Genomic DNA, 18320 nt, shown 5'->3' with positions numbered 1-18320 from the left:
CAAGTCGTCCTAGGTCAGAGTGGGATGTCTGGTTGGCATAGAGTTGGACCGAAGGCACTGTTTCTGTACTCTATGGCTATAAACATCTCCTTAAAATGTAAAGCTTTACATCAGATGGTCTCTCATCCAATCCTTATGAATCTTTACCAATAAAAATAAGTAAATAAAACTGAAGCACAATTACACTTCTTTTATATAAAACAAGGATCCTTTTGTGGTTTTGCAACTTTGAGAAATGTATGCAAAATTATCCAGTTTACACGCAGTTTAAAGATAGTGCATGAAAGAGTAAAACCTTCATTATGCTCTGGTTGGACCAAAGGGTCTATTTCCATGCTGTACGACTCTATGTTGGATAATTTAAGACTTTAAAATACCTGTTCTTATGCTTGTGGTTCACTGCAGTAATTTGCACAAACCTTTCATCTACTATACCATAGAACTGGCAGTTTAGTTCATTTAGTAGCAATGGTTAACAATTGTCACACTGACAGGTTTTAGTTCAGCTAATTTTTTTCTCAAGTGCATGTTTGAGACCACGCTTGGAGAATATTTTCTTCCTTATAAACCAGATTGTTTTTACACATACTGAATACCAAGCAATTTGGAGCAAGCCCAGAAACCCAAGAATTTGCAATATACTGTTCAAAAAAGCAAAATTCCAAAACCTTTTGTAACTCATTGAGGCTTCCCACACCATATGCAAAAGGACAGTCCACACGATTCCTGCTATGATACCAATAAAACATTGGCATAGGTTTACACCCAAGAATGCACAAGTGAAGTCGCCTGACAAGTGTAAGAGATTTCTGAAATTTGATTTGCCACCCGTTAGGCAGTTCCTTTCTTATTAATAGTGGACGAAGAATTTCCATGGCGCAGTGCAAATAAATTAACCACTCCAAAATTTCAGTGTGAATTCCCATTGATAATTCATCAATCTGTCCACTTGAAAGATTTACTAATCTAGAATGCACAAGTACTTTGGGATGCTCCTTAAATCCACTAAAACCCTGGCGTTGGTCACACATTCTACAAAATTAACCCCCTATTCAGCTCTACAGTTGTTGCCTAACTCAGAATAAATACTAAACCTTCCTCTCTATGTTCTTTCAAAGTTATACACTCCCCATCATCACAGCCTTCCACAACAATGTCTGAATATGACAAACAAACGAATCAGTTGATCAAAGTCAAGCTGATTTTGTGGGCTGAGAATGTATAGAGCTGAAAATGTGTTGCTGGAAAAGCGCAGCAGGTCAGGCAGCATCCAAAGAGCAGGAGAATCGACGTTTCGGACATGAGTCCTTCTTCTTGAAGAAGGGCTCATGCCTAAAACGTCGATTCTCCTGTTCCTTGGATGCTGCCTGACCTGCTGCTCTTTTCCAGCAACACATTTTCAGCTCTGATCTCCAGCATCTGCAGTCCTCACTTTCTCCTTGAGAATGTATAGACACTCCTCTCTCTTTTCCCCTCACCACAAATAAAGTTAGAGTCGTAATTCAGACAACAATGCATCAACTTTGCTACTGACGCAGATAAAAGTATAAAATGTAGGGGAGCATTTCAGGTAATAGTGCCCATAATTCACCTTAAGATGATGACAGAAAAGGCCATTGGCGTCACTATAGCCAAGTCAATAGATTGCAGAAGGAAACCTGATTTCAGAACACAACTTGGGAAAATAAGATTGGAAAAAAGATTATACAGAACAACAATGGAAAACATTTACAATAGAGTTCAGCAGAGTGTAGGGAAAATAAATTTTGCATATTTATCTTGTGTAAACTTGAGGAGTAAATCAGATGCATTACAGATCATTAAAACATAAATGAAGTTAGTTCTATGAAGGTTCGAAATTTGCTGTCTTGTTACCTCCTATGCCAAAATTATAAATCATGCCCATTTATCTTGACCATTGAAACCCTATAAATCCATCTGTTGTACCTAGAAATGAATTCCTTAAAATCAATTTTGCATTCCACATGACTCCTTGTCAAAAAGTAATATGTTGACAGTAAACTGCTTTGAGACATCTAGTGGTCATGAAAAGTGTTACATTAATGCCAGTCTCTTACCAAGCCACAATTTCCAAACACATTCCAGCTTCAACTTATTTATTTGAGAAACCAAACAAAGCTTTTAATGAGCTTAAGTTTTCTTTCATATCATAAAGTCATGGTCAGTAAGAGAAAGAAACTTTAACATTTCATAATGTGCACTGTACATTTGATGTACAGACAAAAGAAAACAGTGATTATGAAGGGGTCGCTGTAATCTTCTCAGACTAAACTTCCAGTGTCTGTTAATAATGTAAAAGTCCTTATAAAACATTGTTCCTTTCCTTCTGATGTATGCATTGGGTTGGATTTATTGAATCATTCTGGATTGTGTTTTGAACCAGATCAACTGCACTCTCTTTTAGCAAATTAACTATAAATATAAGAAATAATATTCTGGTATTTTGGGGAATTAGAGAACACTGGTCCTTTTTCTTTCATTCTAGCTTTAAGCTAAATATTTACTTCAGCAGTATGAAAGAAAGGAGCACGAGCGCAAACAGTTTTTCTCTGTAGCAGTTAGCTTTATGTCAATTTCAATGTATTTCACAAAAGTAACCACATGAAAAGTGCCACCAACTGTTTTTTTGATTGGTGGCACTTAAACTTACAAAAACTGGGCTGAAATACATTCACCTAAATCAAAGTATATGTAAAAGGATTTAATCATATCGTGATAGTACAATGAGGTTATCAAATGGAAATATAATATCTTTGTAAGTCAGATATTAGCCAATTATTGCAATTTGGCTGCTAACTATAAATCAAATAATTATAACACAACTGCAATGTCATCAGCTATAACCTCCGAGATTGGTATCAATGACCAAAAGGGGAATTCAAGTATTCGGAAAAAAAAACTCAAGCCTAATGAACTGAGCAGTCTTAGTCTGAGGGGTAGAGGGATGCATCATATTTCAACTGTGTTTACAATTTGTACCCAATTTCTAAGGTACATTAGGGCATTATTGTACATAAAATGTTCAAGACAACAGAATGGAAAGAACACAAAAGATCCTGGAGAGTTTTAGGCATTAGGCATCAACAAGTTAGCAGCATCAGTCAGTTTAAATAAATTATTGTACTGTACATTACAGAGTGCAGCACTTTACAATTAGGAACAGTGTACAGTTAATTGGGAGCTGTTTCCCAAACAATGTGAAACTGAACACACATTTTGGTATTTGCTAAATATAAAATGCCAGATTTAAAGCAAGATGCAAAAACCAAGCAAAACGTTTCCAAGTTTTTAAGAGATACAACCTAATATGGACATATAAATTAATGTCGGACTTGAAAAGCTTGACAAAGAATCACATAAACCTTCATTCGACATTAGTAAATCGAATCTAACCCTGTTTGTAAAATAGAACTCAAGGCACATTTTTCCTGTGGATAGAGTTCATTTGTTTTTTTCCCTCCCAACTGACCTGTTCAGATATGTATGGTAGGTGGGACTTGCATGTGGTCTTTCCAGCCCCGTGGTATAACTTAACCCTATTAGTATCACATTTATATACAGATATTTTAATCAACCTACTCAGATATGCTATGACACTTCTTCAGGGCACGTGGGAATTGAACTTGGCCCAGTTCTGAATAAGGGTCACCAGACCCATGCTAACTCTCGCCACAAATCTCATCAGTCCTGTTGAGTTTTGCCTGCAATTTCTGTTTTTATTTTTTGTCCTAGAAGTTCAGACACAATCATTGGACCACAAAACCTCTTTCCAGATTAAGCAAGTGCCAATATTTCAGAAATGAAAATGCATTTAATTACCCTTTTTATTTCCTCGGCTTCCTAGGCCAAGGAATAACATATGTTAACCTTTTCCACTTAGAATATTATAAACCTGCAGTACCACAATATATATCTGGAAGAGTGGTAAATTCAGCATTGTGAAAAAAGATCAGCTTCATAACTTTCATGTCACCGAGATGCATTTTTCTGAATTTAATCTCTTCAATGTTTTCTTTCCTCAAGACTTCGTCAATCGCACTCTCTTTATCACAGCGCTTCATTCTCGTACATCACAAACTAGAATCATGTTTTGATTAAGTACACAAACAGATCTTTTTTTTAAATTGATGGACTTCCACTCGGTGTAAAATCATCTTCTGTGAGGATCTAGTCTGACTTATGATGGCGCAATTAATAATTTCCAAGTAAGGCTGTTGATCCAAGACCACTCCTGACTTTTTCTGCTTAATACCAAAGCCTCTTAATAGCCATGCTTGGACCTTTTTTTTTACTACCCTTCTCTTTTGTAGTACACCGTGCCCCCTGGATTACAATTTATTTCTGATTGCCTTATGCGATATTATGAGATATCATGAGATGTTCTCTGAATCCAGAACTCTTATCCTTTCTGCCTGCATGGAGGGCCTTGCAGTATTCAGAAATTTTGGGTGAACTGTAATCCCATTCCAAGCCATAGAATGATCAAGGAATGTTTTGAAATTTGATAAACAACAGGGCAGATGGTGGCTGAATGGTTAGCACAGATGCCTCACAATGCCAGGGACCCAGGTTTGATTCCAGCCTCAGGCAGTGTGCAGTTTGCACGTTCTCCCAGTGTCTGCATGGGTTTCTACCAGTGCTCTGGTTTCCTCCCACAGTCCAAAGATGTGCAAGTTAGGTGGATTGTTCTTGCTACATTGCCCATAGTGTCCAGGGATATGCAGACTAGGGGGCTAGCCATGGGAAAAACAGCATGATAAGGATAAAGTATGGGGATGGGAGGGAAGCTGTTTGGAGGGACTGGAAGGGCCAATGGCCTGCTTCCACATTATAGGGATTCTATGACATGAATGTTTATTACCAAATTTAATTGGTTCACTAAAATTTTATGAAACATCCTTCACTACGTGATTTCTTTCACACGCAGCATGACTAAAGGGATTTCCTGCAGACATGTTCATTGTCACAAAGTTCAAATTTTCACACATATATAATGGAATTAACCATTGGAAAATTGTCCTCCCCCACCTCCCCATTGTTCTGATCGATTTCTCCATCACCTTGCTCATTACTGTTTTCTGTTTCCTGTCTATTATTAGAGGCTGACTACATTTCACAGGCATGGCAACTAAATTTAATGATGAATTTTTTTCCCCTTTTCCCTATATTACCAAGTCAATTGCAAGACATTATTAAAGTCTGAAGCTAATGGATGACTCACCACAAACTGTAGTGGAGTTCATGGATTTTTTTTAAAAGGAGATATCACATTTACCACTGATCTCTTCCCTGTTTAATGTACTCATCATGTCTTCCTCCTGCATAATTTAGTACAATTTTTAACTTGAGCTGATTGATAGGCAAACTGCCAACATACTTTTAAGGTGATTCACAATTTTTTCCTTTAAAATCCTATCTCCTGATGCCAATAACACCTGCTTGATATTTTAACTTGAGAAGTTGGATCTTGTTGCAATATTTTATTAATGTCTTGGTTTTGTAAACTGTAAATCCACTGACTTTGCAAAAACAATTGCCATTCTGGAGCTTACAGTTAGCTTCCACAGAGGCTACAAGAGTTTCGGTCATCATATCTTAGTCCTTTTACCAAAATGCAAGTGGCTCCATTCGGCTCTGGTCTCCACAGCCTTCAAAGGGCCAAGTGAATACCCCACAGCCTTGATAAAACCAGGAGCAAGGAAACCATGTCAGGATTGTTTACTCTTGATTCTTCTGCAGTCCAGTGAGAGTGATGAATCACAGTCCCATGGGAATGGTGGTGACGCAATGCATGTGACCTACATTGCTCTACTCAGGACAACTGATAACTTTCTCAATCACTGTCTGTTGCTGCCTGATATGGGCCAGCCTATTCTACAGCACCCAAAATATTGCTCTCTGCCCTCTTAGTTCTGAACTCGTCCAAGTTACTGATGATGAGTGTCTCACTGTCATATTAAGGAGTTCTGCCCTGCCAATTCTGCCTGACATGGGCAATTTATACCAGTCCCTCCGCACTAAGCATACAACATGCAATAAGAGTTCATTATAGTCTACGACCTGGGAAGTCCTCCTGTCCATCCCAGGTCCTGCAAGAATTGCAATCATGGTTCAAATACACCAAATTGTGGTTTTGTAATCTGCCTTCCACATACAAGAGATCTGAGACATTGGAATTCTGATTTACTGTCAGCAAACATGACCCTGAAGATAAGCTATATTTCCCAAGATGTGACCTAGTAAAATATTATAACCTAAGATTGCACTGAGAAGTCACAGAATTGCTAGAAGATAAATGCAACCTGAAACTTCTGGGAAATCATCTATTCATATGTGATATATTGCCCACAGGCAAATTTCATATGTATTTTAGGGGAATAATATCCTTTTATTGTTTGTATGTGCTGTACACATACACAAATTGGCAAGCTTGTGCATTTGATGCCCAGCTCCTTGGGAATACCACAACCATTGATCGTTTCTGCTACCACTGTTGCTGCTGCTCTGTGGTGTTAAAAATTGATGCATCTCCTGACATGAAAAAGACAGAGATTTCTAACTTTACTCAAGCGTAGATGCATAGCAGTGGACTGACACTAACAAAGTCTCCTGTGGGTAGTTGGAATGAGTCATTTAAGGCAATCCTAAACATAAATACAATGCAGATACTGCAATACCGCCAACTATTTTTCAGCATTAAATAGGATTTCAATGTCACGCATTGGTTATCCAACTCTAACTATTCTTGAGAAAGAGTATCGAGCTGTCTTCTTCACCTGTTGCAGTGTACTTGACTCATTTGCTCAATCATATGGAAATTTACCATAAACCATAATCCATCAAGTTTTTCTGATGGACTTTTTTCTTAAGAACAGCCAAGAGCTAGTTCCATCTACTCACGTTTCTCCTTTTTTCACCTCTGTCAATCATGGATCTACATTGTTCAAATTTCTGTTCCAATTGATGTACTGGAGCAAACAAAGACAATTTTATGAAACTTATTCCAGCCCCTTTCCAAAAACTCTGTTTTTCTAGCTCCTCCTATATCTAATCAAGATGCTGATGGAAACCAACGATGCCAAACTGCATGTGACCAAGCCAAATTCCTTGACCCCCATCAATGTGGCAATGACTGTCTCTCCCAGCTGCTGAAGTTGCTGACTGAGGACTGCTTACCATCACTGCTTAGATCTTGAATAACTGCCCGTTGGACAAGCCCTTGGGCAACAGGAAAAGTTGCCAAGTCAATAACCAGAAGGCAAAGGCTTAGATGGGACTTCCTCTCCCTCCATATGGATTCTAAATCACATCTTTTTAATTAGGTATTCTAAGGCCAGTTTAGATCAGTTTATTGGCATGAGACAAAGGCATCAAACAGAAAAGTGCTAGTGGTAGGAGACTCGATTGTTAGAAAAATTGACAGGAGATTTTGTGGTCAGGATCAGGATTCCCGGAAGGTTTGTTGCCTCCCTGGTGCCAGGGTCCAGGACGTCTCCAATCAGGTGTATAAGATTCTGAAAGGGGAGGGCGAACAGCCAGAAATCATGTTACATATTGGCACCAATGATACAGCCAGGAAAAGGATTGAGGATATAAAAAGTGATTACAGGGAGTTAGGGTGGAAACTGCAGGGCAGAACAAACAGAGTAGTGTTCTCGGGTTTACTACCGGTGCCATGAGATAGCGAGGCAAGGAACAGGGAGCGGGCACAGCTTAACACATGGCTGCGCAGCTGGTGTAGGAGGGAGGGCTTCAGATATGTAGATAATTTGGGTTGCCTTCTGGGAAAGGTGGGACCTGTACATGAAGGATGGGTTGCACCTGAACTGGAAAGGGACCAATGTCCTGGGTGGAAGGTTTGCTCGAGTTGTTCAGAAGGGTTTAAACTAGTATGGCAGGGGAGTGGGAACCTGAACTATATACCGGAGGTGAGAGTTGATGGAAATGAGGCAATAGCAAGAGGTAGCACAGCCAGTGGGAAGAAATTTCCCGGGAAAGAACCAAGGGATCGGTTAAAGGGTGTTTGCTTTAATGCAAGAAGTATCAGGAATAAAAGTGATGAGTTTAGAGCATGGATCAGTACCTGGTGCTATGATGTTGTGGCCATAACAGAGACGTGGGTTTCTCAGGGGCAAGAATGGTTGCTGGATGTTCCAGGGTTTAGAACATTTAAAAAGAATAGGGAGGGGGAAAAAAGAGGAGGGGGTGTAGCACTGCTAATCAGAGAGGATATCACAGCTACAGAAGTTACCATTGTCGAGGAGGGTCTGCCTACTGAGTCAGTATGGGTGGAAATTAGGAACAGTAAGGGAGCAGACACCTCATTAGGGGTTTACTACAGGCCCCCCAATAGCAGCAGGGAGATTGAAGAAAGCATAGGTCGGCAGATTTTGGAAAAAAGTGTGAATGTCGTCGGGTAGTTGTAATGGGTGACTTTAACTTTCCCAATATTGATTGGAACCTTCTTCGAGCAGATGGTTTGGAAGGAGCTGTTTTTGTAAGGTGTGTTCAGGAAGGTTTCCTAACTCAGTACTTTGACAGGCCAATGAGGGGGGAGGCCATTTTGGATTTGGTGCTCGGCAATGAGCCAGGGCAGGTGTCAGATCTTGCGATGGGAGAGCATTTTGGGGATAGTGACCACAACTGCCTCACATTCTACATAGCTATGGAGAAGGAAAGAAGCAGGCACAATGGGAGGATATTTAATTGGGGAAAAGGAAACTATGATACTATCAGACGTGTGCTGGGAAGCAAAGCACTGGGAGCAATTGTTCCATGGAAAGGGCACTATAGACATGTGGAGACTGTTTAAGGAACAGTTGTTGCAAGTGATGCACAAATGTGTCCCTCTGAGGCAGGCAAGAAGGGGTAAGATAAAGGAACCTTGGATGACGAGAGCAGAGAAGCTTCTCGTTAAAAGAAAGAAGGCAGCTTATATAAGGTGGAGGAACTAGATGATTACAGGCAGGTGAGGAAGGAGCTCAAAAATGATCTGAGGAGAGTCAGGAGGGGGCACGAAAAAGGCTTGGCGGGAAGGATTAGGGAGAATCCAAAAGGTATTTTACACGTATGTGAGGAATAAGAGAATGATCAAAGAAAGAGTAGGGCCGATCAGGGATAGTATAGGGAACTTGTGTGTAGAGTCTGAGGAGGTAGGGAAGCCCTAAATGAGTTTTCTTTGCTTCTGTCTTTACTAAAGAAAAGGACCTTGTGGTGAATGAAACCATTGAGGAGCAGGTAAGCATGCTGGAACAGATAGAGATAGAGGAAGCTGATGTATTGAAACTTTTGACAAACATTAAGATTGACAAGTCACCAGGGCCAGACCAGGTTTGTCCTCAGCTGCTTTGGGAAGTGAGAAATGTGATTGCTTCACTGCCTGTGAAGATCTTTACATCCTCGCTCTCCACCGGAGTCGTACCTGAGGACTGGAGGAAGGCAAATGTAATTTCTCTCTTCAAAAAAGGAAATAGGGAAATCCCCAGCAATTACAGACCAGTCAGTCTCACATCTGTCATCTGCAAGGTGTAGAAAGGATTCTGAGGGATAGGATTTATGTCCATCTGGAAGAGCATGGCTTGATTAAAGGCAGTCAGCACGGCTTTGTGAGGGGCAGGTCATGCCTCATAAATCTTATTGAGTTCTTTGAGGATGTTATTGGACAAGGTGATGAGGGTCGACAGGTGGATGTTGTGTATATGGACTTCAGTAAGGCATTTGATAAGGTTCCCCATGGTCGGCTCGTTCAGAAGGTCAGGAGGAATGGGATACGGGAAATTTAGCTGTCTGTTTACAGAATTGGCTGGTCGACAGAAGACAGCGAGTGGTAGTGGAAGGAAAATATTCTGCCTGGAAGTCAGTGGTGAGTGGTGTTCCACAGGGCTGTGTTCTTGGGCCTCTACTCTTTGTAATTTTTATTACTGACTTGGATGAGGAGATTGAAGGAGGGGTTAGCAAGTTTGCAGATGACACAAAGGTTGGAGGTGTCATTGACAGTATAGAGGACTGTTGTAGGCTGTAGCGTGACACTGACAGGATGCAGAGATGGGCTGAGAGGTGGCAGATGGAGTTCAACCTGGATAAATGCGAGGTGATGCATTTTGGAAGGTCAAAATTGAAAGTTGAGTACAGGATTCAAGCAGGATTCTTGGCAATGTGGAGGAACAGCGGGATCTTGGTGTGCAGATACATGGATCCCTTAAAATTGCCACCCAGGTGGACAGGGTTGTTAAGAAAGCATATGGTGTTTTGACTTTCATTAACAGGGGGATTGAGTTTAAGAGCCATGAGATCTTGTTGCAGCTCTATAAAACTTTGGTTAGATTGCACTTGGAATACTGTGTCCAGTTCTGGTCACCCTATTATAGTAAAGATGTTAAAAGAAAGAAGGCAGCTTATATAAGGTGGAGGAAGCAAGGGTCTTGCTCAGCACTAGATGATTACAGGCAGGTGAGGAAGGAGCTCAAAAATGATCTGAGGAGAGTCAGGAGGGGGCACGAAAAAGGCTTGGCGGGAAGGATTAGGGAGAATCCAAAAGGTATTTTACACGTATGTGAGGAATAAGAGAATGATCAAAGAAAGAGTAGGGATGCTTTGGAGAGCATTCAGAGGAGGTTTACCAGGATGCTGCCTGGAATGGAGGGCTTATCTTACGAAGAGAGGTTGACTGAGCTCGGACATTATTCATTGGAAAAAAGAAGGAAGAGAGGGGACCTAATTGAGGTGTACAAGATAATGAGAGGCATAGATAGAGTTGATAGCCATAAACTATTCCCCAGGGCAGGAATTGCTAACACGAGGGGTCATAGTTTTAAGCTGTTTGGCGGAAAGTATAGAGGGGATGTCAGAGGCGGGTTCTTTATGCAGAGAGTTGTGAGAGCATGGAATGCGTTGCCAGCAGCAGTTGTGAAAGCGAGGTCATTGGGGATATTTAAGAGGCTGCTGGACATGCATATGGTTACAGAAATTTGAGAGTTCGTACATTAGGTTTACCTCACATGAGGATCAATGGTCAGCACAACATCGAGGGCTGAAGGGTCTGTTCTGTGCTGTACTGTTCTATGTTCTATACTCCATCTCAGAATTGCCTTCAGGAAATTTAGTGCAGGCATAATTGAGTATGAGCAGAAGGTGCCTTCCAGATTGTATTCCACTTGCTTCTCTCCACATTCTGGCCCATCAGCTATTCTGAATCACTTGGGGAAGAATGCTATAAGATATACTGGAAAGGCAGAAGTGAAATGCAATTGAAAATAGCATGATGGTGTAATGTCATCCAAACTAATGACCATGCTTTAGGTTTCCTGCATACTAATCAAAGGACTACTGGAATAAACCAGGCAGATCTAGCTTTCAATATCAGTGGAGGGTGTTTAAGGTGTAAACCTCAAGTGCCTGATTCAATGTGGTGAGATTTTGACTGATGGAGGGGAGAATGGAAACACATGGTGTCTTCCTAACACTAGTTGTTTAAAGAGTATTAGCACAAGGTTTATCACCAAGGTGACCTGAAGCTGTGCATTCAGAATGGGAAGGAGTCTGCACCATATCTTAAAAGGGATGGTCTGACTGTGATAAGAAAAATGATAATGTTACAGTACTTATGAATATTCCTTTGGAAAAAAATGGAATTGTGGTAATAATGAGAAAGAGGACGAGATGAAGGAGCAGCATCAATGTGTTCAGAGAATAGTGCAATTTGAGAAAGCTCATCAGGAGGAGTCACTCAGCCACCAGAATGTACACAGCATGGAATGTTTACTTTCATTTGTCTGAATGTCAGTCTCTCAGGCGACTCCAATTATGCAAGGATGTGCTTCTTTAACTCATCAAGCAAGCTAAAACCTCCCCTTGTGTACTGTTTTAACAATACTTATCTGTAGAGAAGTGTTGTTATATCCTGACATTGAACACATCAGGATTCTTTGCAACATTATACAATTGACAGTATGTTGCAACATTAGCAGGTTGACTGATGGTTTACCATTAGTTTAATGTCATTTTTCCATAGATCGATTATGATAATTTCTCACTTTCTATCAAATGTTGCCATTTGCTCTTTTAAATTTTCTCTATTTAACTGTGTGATCTGCCTGTATTGCTCGCAAGATAAAGCTTTTCACTGTGCCTCGGTACACATGACAATAAATTAAATTCAAATTCAATTAAATTATATTAATCCTGTACCCAGTTTGTTAATGGGGTTCCAGTGTAAACTCTGCCAACAACAATGGGAGAGCTGGATAAAGTTCACATTTTCTGTGTTTGAGCTGATGGATTGACTCATTTCAGAAACCCAGATCATAACATTAAATATGGAAGTAAAAATTGAGAAAAACTTACCTCTTTTTACTTTCCACACTGCTGTAACTATTATTAATGGAAGTGCAATATTTCACAATGCAAAGTGAATTGGTTGAGAAAATTTCAATCAATACATGAAAAACATGTTACCAGGAAGATTGCAGATTTCTTTGATCATCCATTCAATTATTTCCATGTGTTCCTTCTTTTTCTCCTTCAAGCCAAACCTTCCTAAGCTCATATCAACTCAGTCCTAACCCCTCTTTCCTAATTTCTCCCCCACCCAGTTCTTCCTTTCGTCATTCTGATTTCTTCTCTTTAAAGCAACAGTAAGATTAAAAGTTATGATTTCAATGCCTCCAAATCAGTTTTTAAATGTGGAATCAACAAATGCCTAGCAAATTTCTCAAACACATCAAGATGTTTTCCAGACAGATCTATAGCAGCAGATTCAGTGGAAAACTGGCTTAAGAGATAACCCATGAAATGACTCTTCAACAATATTGCAGGATTTGGATCTGTCGCTCATCTATTGTTATGTATTGCTTCCAACAAATAATCGATTCATTTCTGAGTTCATGTGCTGTAAAGTTATTATGGACAAATACCAAAAGCTTCTTTTGATCCATTGATGACAGATCTTTAAAACAATAACAGAGTCTTTACCATTATCTGAAAACGTAAACATTTGATGATATAAGACATTAGTCTACCAATAGTATGATTTTTAATCATATGTAAGACCAGACAGAAAGAAAGGCAATTGGCTAATGTGTACTCAGACTGCTCGAGCAGTTTGATTGACGCATGCACTGAGCAATTTTGATTTTTGTTCCCTTAACGAATAAAAAACGTTTACTGTGTTTGATATGCTAGTGTCACAGAGCATAAACATTCTTCCCTTTTTTCATGACATGAGTTGTATGCACAAAAACAAAAATAGCAAACAAGCACATTATGTAATAACCCAAACTTCTTTTTTGTATGACCATTCTAAAGCAGGGTTTGAATATAATGGTCTATAGAGATGTGTAACACATTGTAACACAAACAAATGCAAACATGATGTAGTGCCTTCTATGCCACTTTGTATCAATGCAAACAGTCACTTTAGGCACAGCCTATGCAAACCTGGTGCTGTTCAGCCAATTACTGTCTTTTTTGTTCAGTCAAGAATTCTCAATATCAATTAAAAACAACTCACTCTATTAGAAGCCACTGAAATACACTGAAAAAGTTGTTTCTTTTCCATGACGGGACAGGTTAATAGCCTCTTGCTTTTACCCCACAAGGCTGACCTGAAACATTAGGAACCATGTGAGCCACCCAGCATTACAATTCTGTGTGAAATTGCTCAGAAGAAATGCTTTTATTATTTGAGTGGCTTAGATTATGTTCAGGAATAAATTACAGCACATACAAATTCATTTTAAGCTATGTATTAGTATAATTTCCACACTGGGAGAGAAACACAATGGTCTTCAAGACGTAAGCTTTACAAGTTTAACTTGTTTGTGTAAATGCAATAAATTACCTTTAATTCTGTTATTATATTTTCTATTATGACACTGACTATCAACTTGCTCTTTGTCACATTTTATTTTACCTGTACTTTAATCAAAAACCCTGCCGAACAGGCTAAGTATATAAGGAAACACAAAGACATGCTCAATCTAAATCTGCCTCATGATCATTTATTTTGATCCATATATGGCCATTTACTTACGGCACTACTAAAAATAAATGCTAAGGAGTACTGACCGTCTTCCCGAGATTTCTGTATGAAGGCTTCCACTCCACTTTCTCCATAGCTTCCTTCAGATGCAAGGGTAGAGACATAGTTCCAACGTAATGCTTTGACAATGTCAACCATGGCCTGTGTTTGAAAGGTGTCGGATGGGACCACACGAGAGAAAAAGTCATACCTGCTGTTATCACTCAGCTCTGGGGCGGTAGATGCATAGCTTATCTGAGGAATCTGAAATAAAATGGATACACATAAAAATGTGATGGTTTTCAATAATTGCTTTGAGTTGTTTAATTCTTTTTTCTCAAAGCAAATATAAAGTTTGTAGATGATGCTTTATTGCATTCACTAAGGACAAACTTATCCATTCCTGAAGTGTGGAGTTACTGTGCTTTTTCGGATAGCCATGTCTGCACTCCCAGACTAAGCAATGCAAGGATCAGCAATCATGAAAATTCATTTATTTTACAACAAGTTGCTATCCTGATTTGCAACATTGTATAAATAGTAATAGAAATTACAAGTGAAACAAATGATTCCAATGGTGCCAAAAGGTCAGGTTTAAAATAATAACTATGGGGGCAGAATGACAAGTGGTGACAAGAGCTTTATAACTATGATCAGGACTCCTTCAACCTCAGGGTTTCTCCCACCTTTTGCGAATGCTGACTCACCCTCCTTGTGCTCCCAAGAATTACCTTGTTGCTGGACAGGCAGCCTTCGCTTGGAAGGGTAGCTCAGCAGCTCGGAATGAGCAAAGCTAGGATTGCCACCTCCCATGTTTTCACCTATCCCTACCTCACCACTCTGCTCCTCCCTTGCCCCTTTTATCTGCAGCTCCCCCCATACTGACCCCCAGTCCTGAAGAAGCATTGACTTCACCACCTCCTGATGGCTCCTGGCTTGCTATATTCTTCCAGCCTCCTGCCTGTCTGCCTTGAATTCCAGCATCTGCAGTGTTTTTTTTTGTCTCTAACCTCTTTGTTCCTGATTTGGAGGCATCGGTATTGGACTGGCATAAACAAAGTTGCAGAATTTCATTTTATTTTGCTCAAAAACTGCATAAATCCATGTAATATTCTATAAGTCTCACTTTAGAAATAAAACTGACTTAACACTGGGACAGACTTTAAGTTCAAACCTTCAATACATTGTCTGAGCTAACACCCATCGTTAGATAAACTGAAGCCACCCTAATAATATTACTTAATAGGAGTTCTCAAATTTACAAATTAAGATTAGATTAGATTAGATTAGATTATTTACAGTGTGGAAACAGGCCCTTCGGCCCAACAAGTCCAAACCGACCTGCCGAAACACAACCCACCCATTCCCCTACATTTACCCCTTTACCTAACACTACGGGCAATTTAGCATGACCAATTCACCTAACCTGCACATCTTTGGACTGTGGAAGGAAACCCACGCAGACACGGGGAGAATGTGCAAACTCCACACAGTCAGTCGCCTGAGTTGGGAATTGAACCCGGGTCTCTGGCGCTGTGAGGCAGCAGTGCTAGCCACTTTGCCACCGTGCTGGCTTAAACCAGCACATTGCATCCTAAAAGCTGCAAGACTTAATCCAAGTTTAAGATATCATTACAACTCCGTGACACCGTAATCCTTTTGCCATACATTCTGTGCCTTCTGGTCCTGCTCTACAACTTCCTGATGAAGAGGCAGCACCTTGAAAGCTAGTGCTTCCAAATAAACCTCTTTGTTCCTGGTATGGTCAGCCAACCAGTCAGTTGGTGCACATTACCAGTTAGTTCACTCAAGTTAAATATCTAGCTCCATATCTGTTAAACCTCCCTGAATTAGGTTTTGCGTTGTAGAATTCTGCAGCGAGGATTTGATTGTGGACTCTGAAACTTATTATTTTGTATGGACTAAGGCAGTACAGTGAGGGAGCAGATGACACAAAGACAGGTGAGAAAGCAAGCTGTGAAGGCGGCATAAGGAGACGGCAGACAGCTATCCCTAGGTTGAGTGACTGGTCAATAATCAGGCAGACGGATTATAATGTGAGAAAATGTGAAGTTGTTTATTTTGGCATAACAAATAAGAGCAGAGTATTATTTCAATGGAGAACAACTGTAGAATTCAAAGCTGCAGCAGGACCTTGATGTTCTGGTGCATTAATCTCAAAACACTTTGAATGGAGGCAGAGTAAATTAATAAGGTGGCTAATAGAATGATATCCTGAGTAAGGGACAGGATTGAACATCAAAGGAAAGATAGTACCCCAGGCGGGTACCGTGGCGGGCTGTCCTAGAGGTGGTCGAAGGGTGTGTCAGGGCAGACCAAGAGCTGGAAGGGGCACGGGGTGGACCAAGAGCTGGAAGGTGTGTAGGGGTGGGCTGCCTTAGAGTGGCCGGAAGGTGGGAGGGATGGGGGGACTTGCTGGGTCTGTATTGTCTGCACTTTTTTTATGTAACTGGATTGTTTAATGTACAAATGTCATTGTTGCTGTCTTGTCATATGTGAAACTGGGATTTGATGTTTGTCCTCATCTCTCTGTAAACGATAGGGTTTGGGGCCTGGCTTTGCTGCTCCTCTCGCTTGTAAAATTTCTGTTGTATACAGCTGTAAATGTTCACTGTTTTTGGTAAACTGTTTTGTAATTTGTTTAGTAAAATATATATAAAAAAGGAAGGATAGTATGCATCTTTTATGCGAGGACTGTTGAGACTACAACTCTAATACTGTGTGCAAATTTGGGTTTCTTTTTTAAGGAATGATTTAAATGGTTGACGAGCTTGCTACCTGGAATGAATCGGTTATTTTATGATGAAATATTGGCAGCCTGAGCCTGATTTCACTGGAGTATAGAAAAGTAAGCCGTGATTTGATTTAGGTTTGTAGGATCCTGAATGCTCTTGACAAAATGGATTCGGAAAGGCTGTTTCCTCTTGTGGGTCAGACCAGAACTAGGGGAGCATGTTCTTAAAATTAGATACCACCCTTTCAGGACACAGGTGAGGACATTTTCTCCCCCACTGCCTCAGAGGTGGTGGAGCTGGGATCATTAAATATTATGAAGGAAGGTAGAGTAGATTCTCGTTAGGCAAGGGAATCACAGGTTACTGGGGGGGGGATGTGAAAGGGAAATTCATGAAAATGTGAATCAGATCAACTGTGATCTGTTTGAATGGCCTTACTTCTGCCTCTTATTCATCAGTTCATAAGTTCATACACGTGAATGAAAGAAGAGAAAGAAGAAAATAAAAGATAGAGAACAAAGCAGACTTCACATGAATCACTACAGTATAATTAAAAGGTTGAGTGAAAGCTTAGTGAGAAACCTAAGTGACGATCCCTTTTGTGGAAGCAATTCCTGTAACAGCAGTAACAGGAAATCTCAAATGTGGTTAATAGGATTTTCAAAAGTACAACATCACTTCTTATTGCTATTCAAGTCAGGAACTAGTGGAATTTTAATTACATTTTTAATTTTATCTGCTGATTTTGATCTTCTGCCTCCTGTATCTATAGATTGCAGGCTTTCCATATGAGGAACATTAAATGGGGGGGGGGGGGGGGGGGGGGGGATCTAATTGAAACTTACAGAATATTGAAGGCCTAGGATACAGTGGACATTGGAAAGGTGTCTTCATTAGCAGAAGAGACCAGGACCTGAGGCCACAGCCTTAGAGTAAAGGGAAGACCCTTTAAAATGTAGATGAGGAGAAACCTCTTCAGCCAGATAGTGGTGAATCCGTGGAATTCACTGCCAAAGGTGGCTGTGGAGGCCAAGTCATTGAGTATATTTAAAACAGAGATAGATAGGTTCGTGATTGTTAAGGAGATCAAAGATCACAGAGAAAATGGGGCAGAATGGAGTGGAGCAGATTCGATGGGAAAAATGGCCTAGTTTCTGCTCCCATGTCTTATGACATTATTTCAAAACCATTTCAGTATATCACTAAATTGAAGACACAACCAATCACAACTACATGACAGATTGACCTACTTGGAACATCAATGACAACTTCTCTTAGATATTTTCACATGATATCGAGAGAGTGTATTTTGTTGGACACTGTCAAAGCATTCAACACTTGTCAGTAAGAAAATGCTCTTTTTAAAACAAAACTCTCCAATGTATTTTTTTTCCCTTGAAATTTATTGCTACCAAATGCTAGAATTTGCCATATTTTCCCAAGCTCCCGTTAGATAAAAAATGTCTTAAAATACTCAAACCATTACTAAATGACATTCAACCAGCAGAGCTTCACAATTATTCACT

At 40.1% G+C, this 18320-nt stretch overlaps 1 protein-coding gene across 1 annotated transcript in view; it reads right to left on the bottom strand.

Annotated features, from left to right (window-relative positions):
* LOC132828198 (metabotropic glutamate receptor 4-like) overlaps nucleotides 1–18320 on the bottom strand; it is a 1188807-nt gene that overhangs the window by 961603 nt on the left and 208884 nt on the right. The window contains exon 2 of the mRNA XM_060845139.1: nucleotides 14086–14302. Coding sequence (XP_060701122.1) covers nucleotides 14086–14302 — 217 coding nt within the window. The remainder of the gene's footprint in view (nucleotides 1–14085; nucleotides 14303–18320) is intronic.

This window comes from Hemiscyllium ocellatum, chromosome 26 (assembly GCF_020745735.1).
Source record: "Hemiscyllium ocellatum isolate sHemOce1 chromosome 26, sHemOce1.pat.X.cur, whole genome shotgun sequence".
Classification (NCBI taxonomy): domain Eukaryota; kingdom Metazoa; phylum Chordata; class Chondrichthyes; order Orectolobiformes; family Hemiscylliidae; genus Hemiscyllium; species Hemiscyllium ocellatum.
Note: the sequence above shows the minus strand (reverse complement) of the source record. Positions and strands in the feature narration are given on the sequence as shown.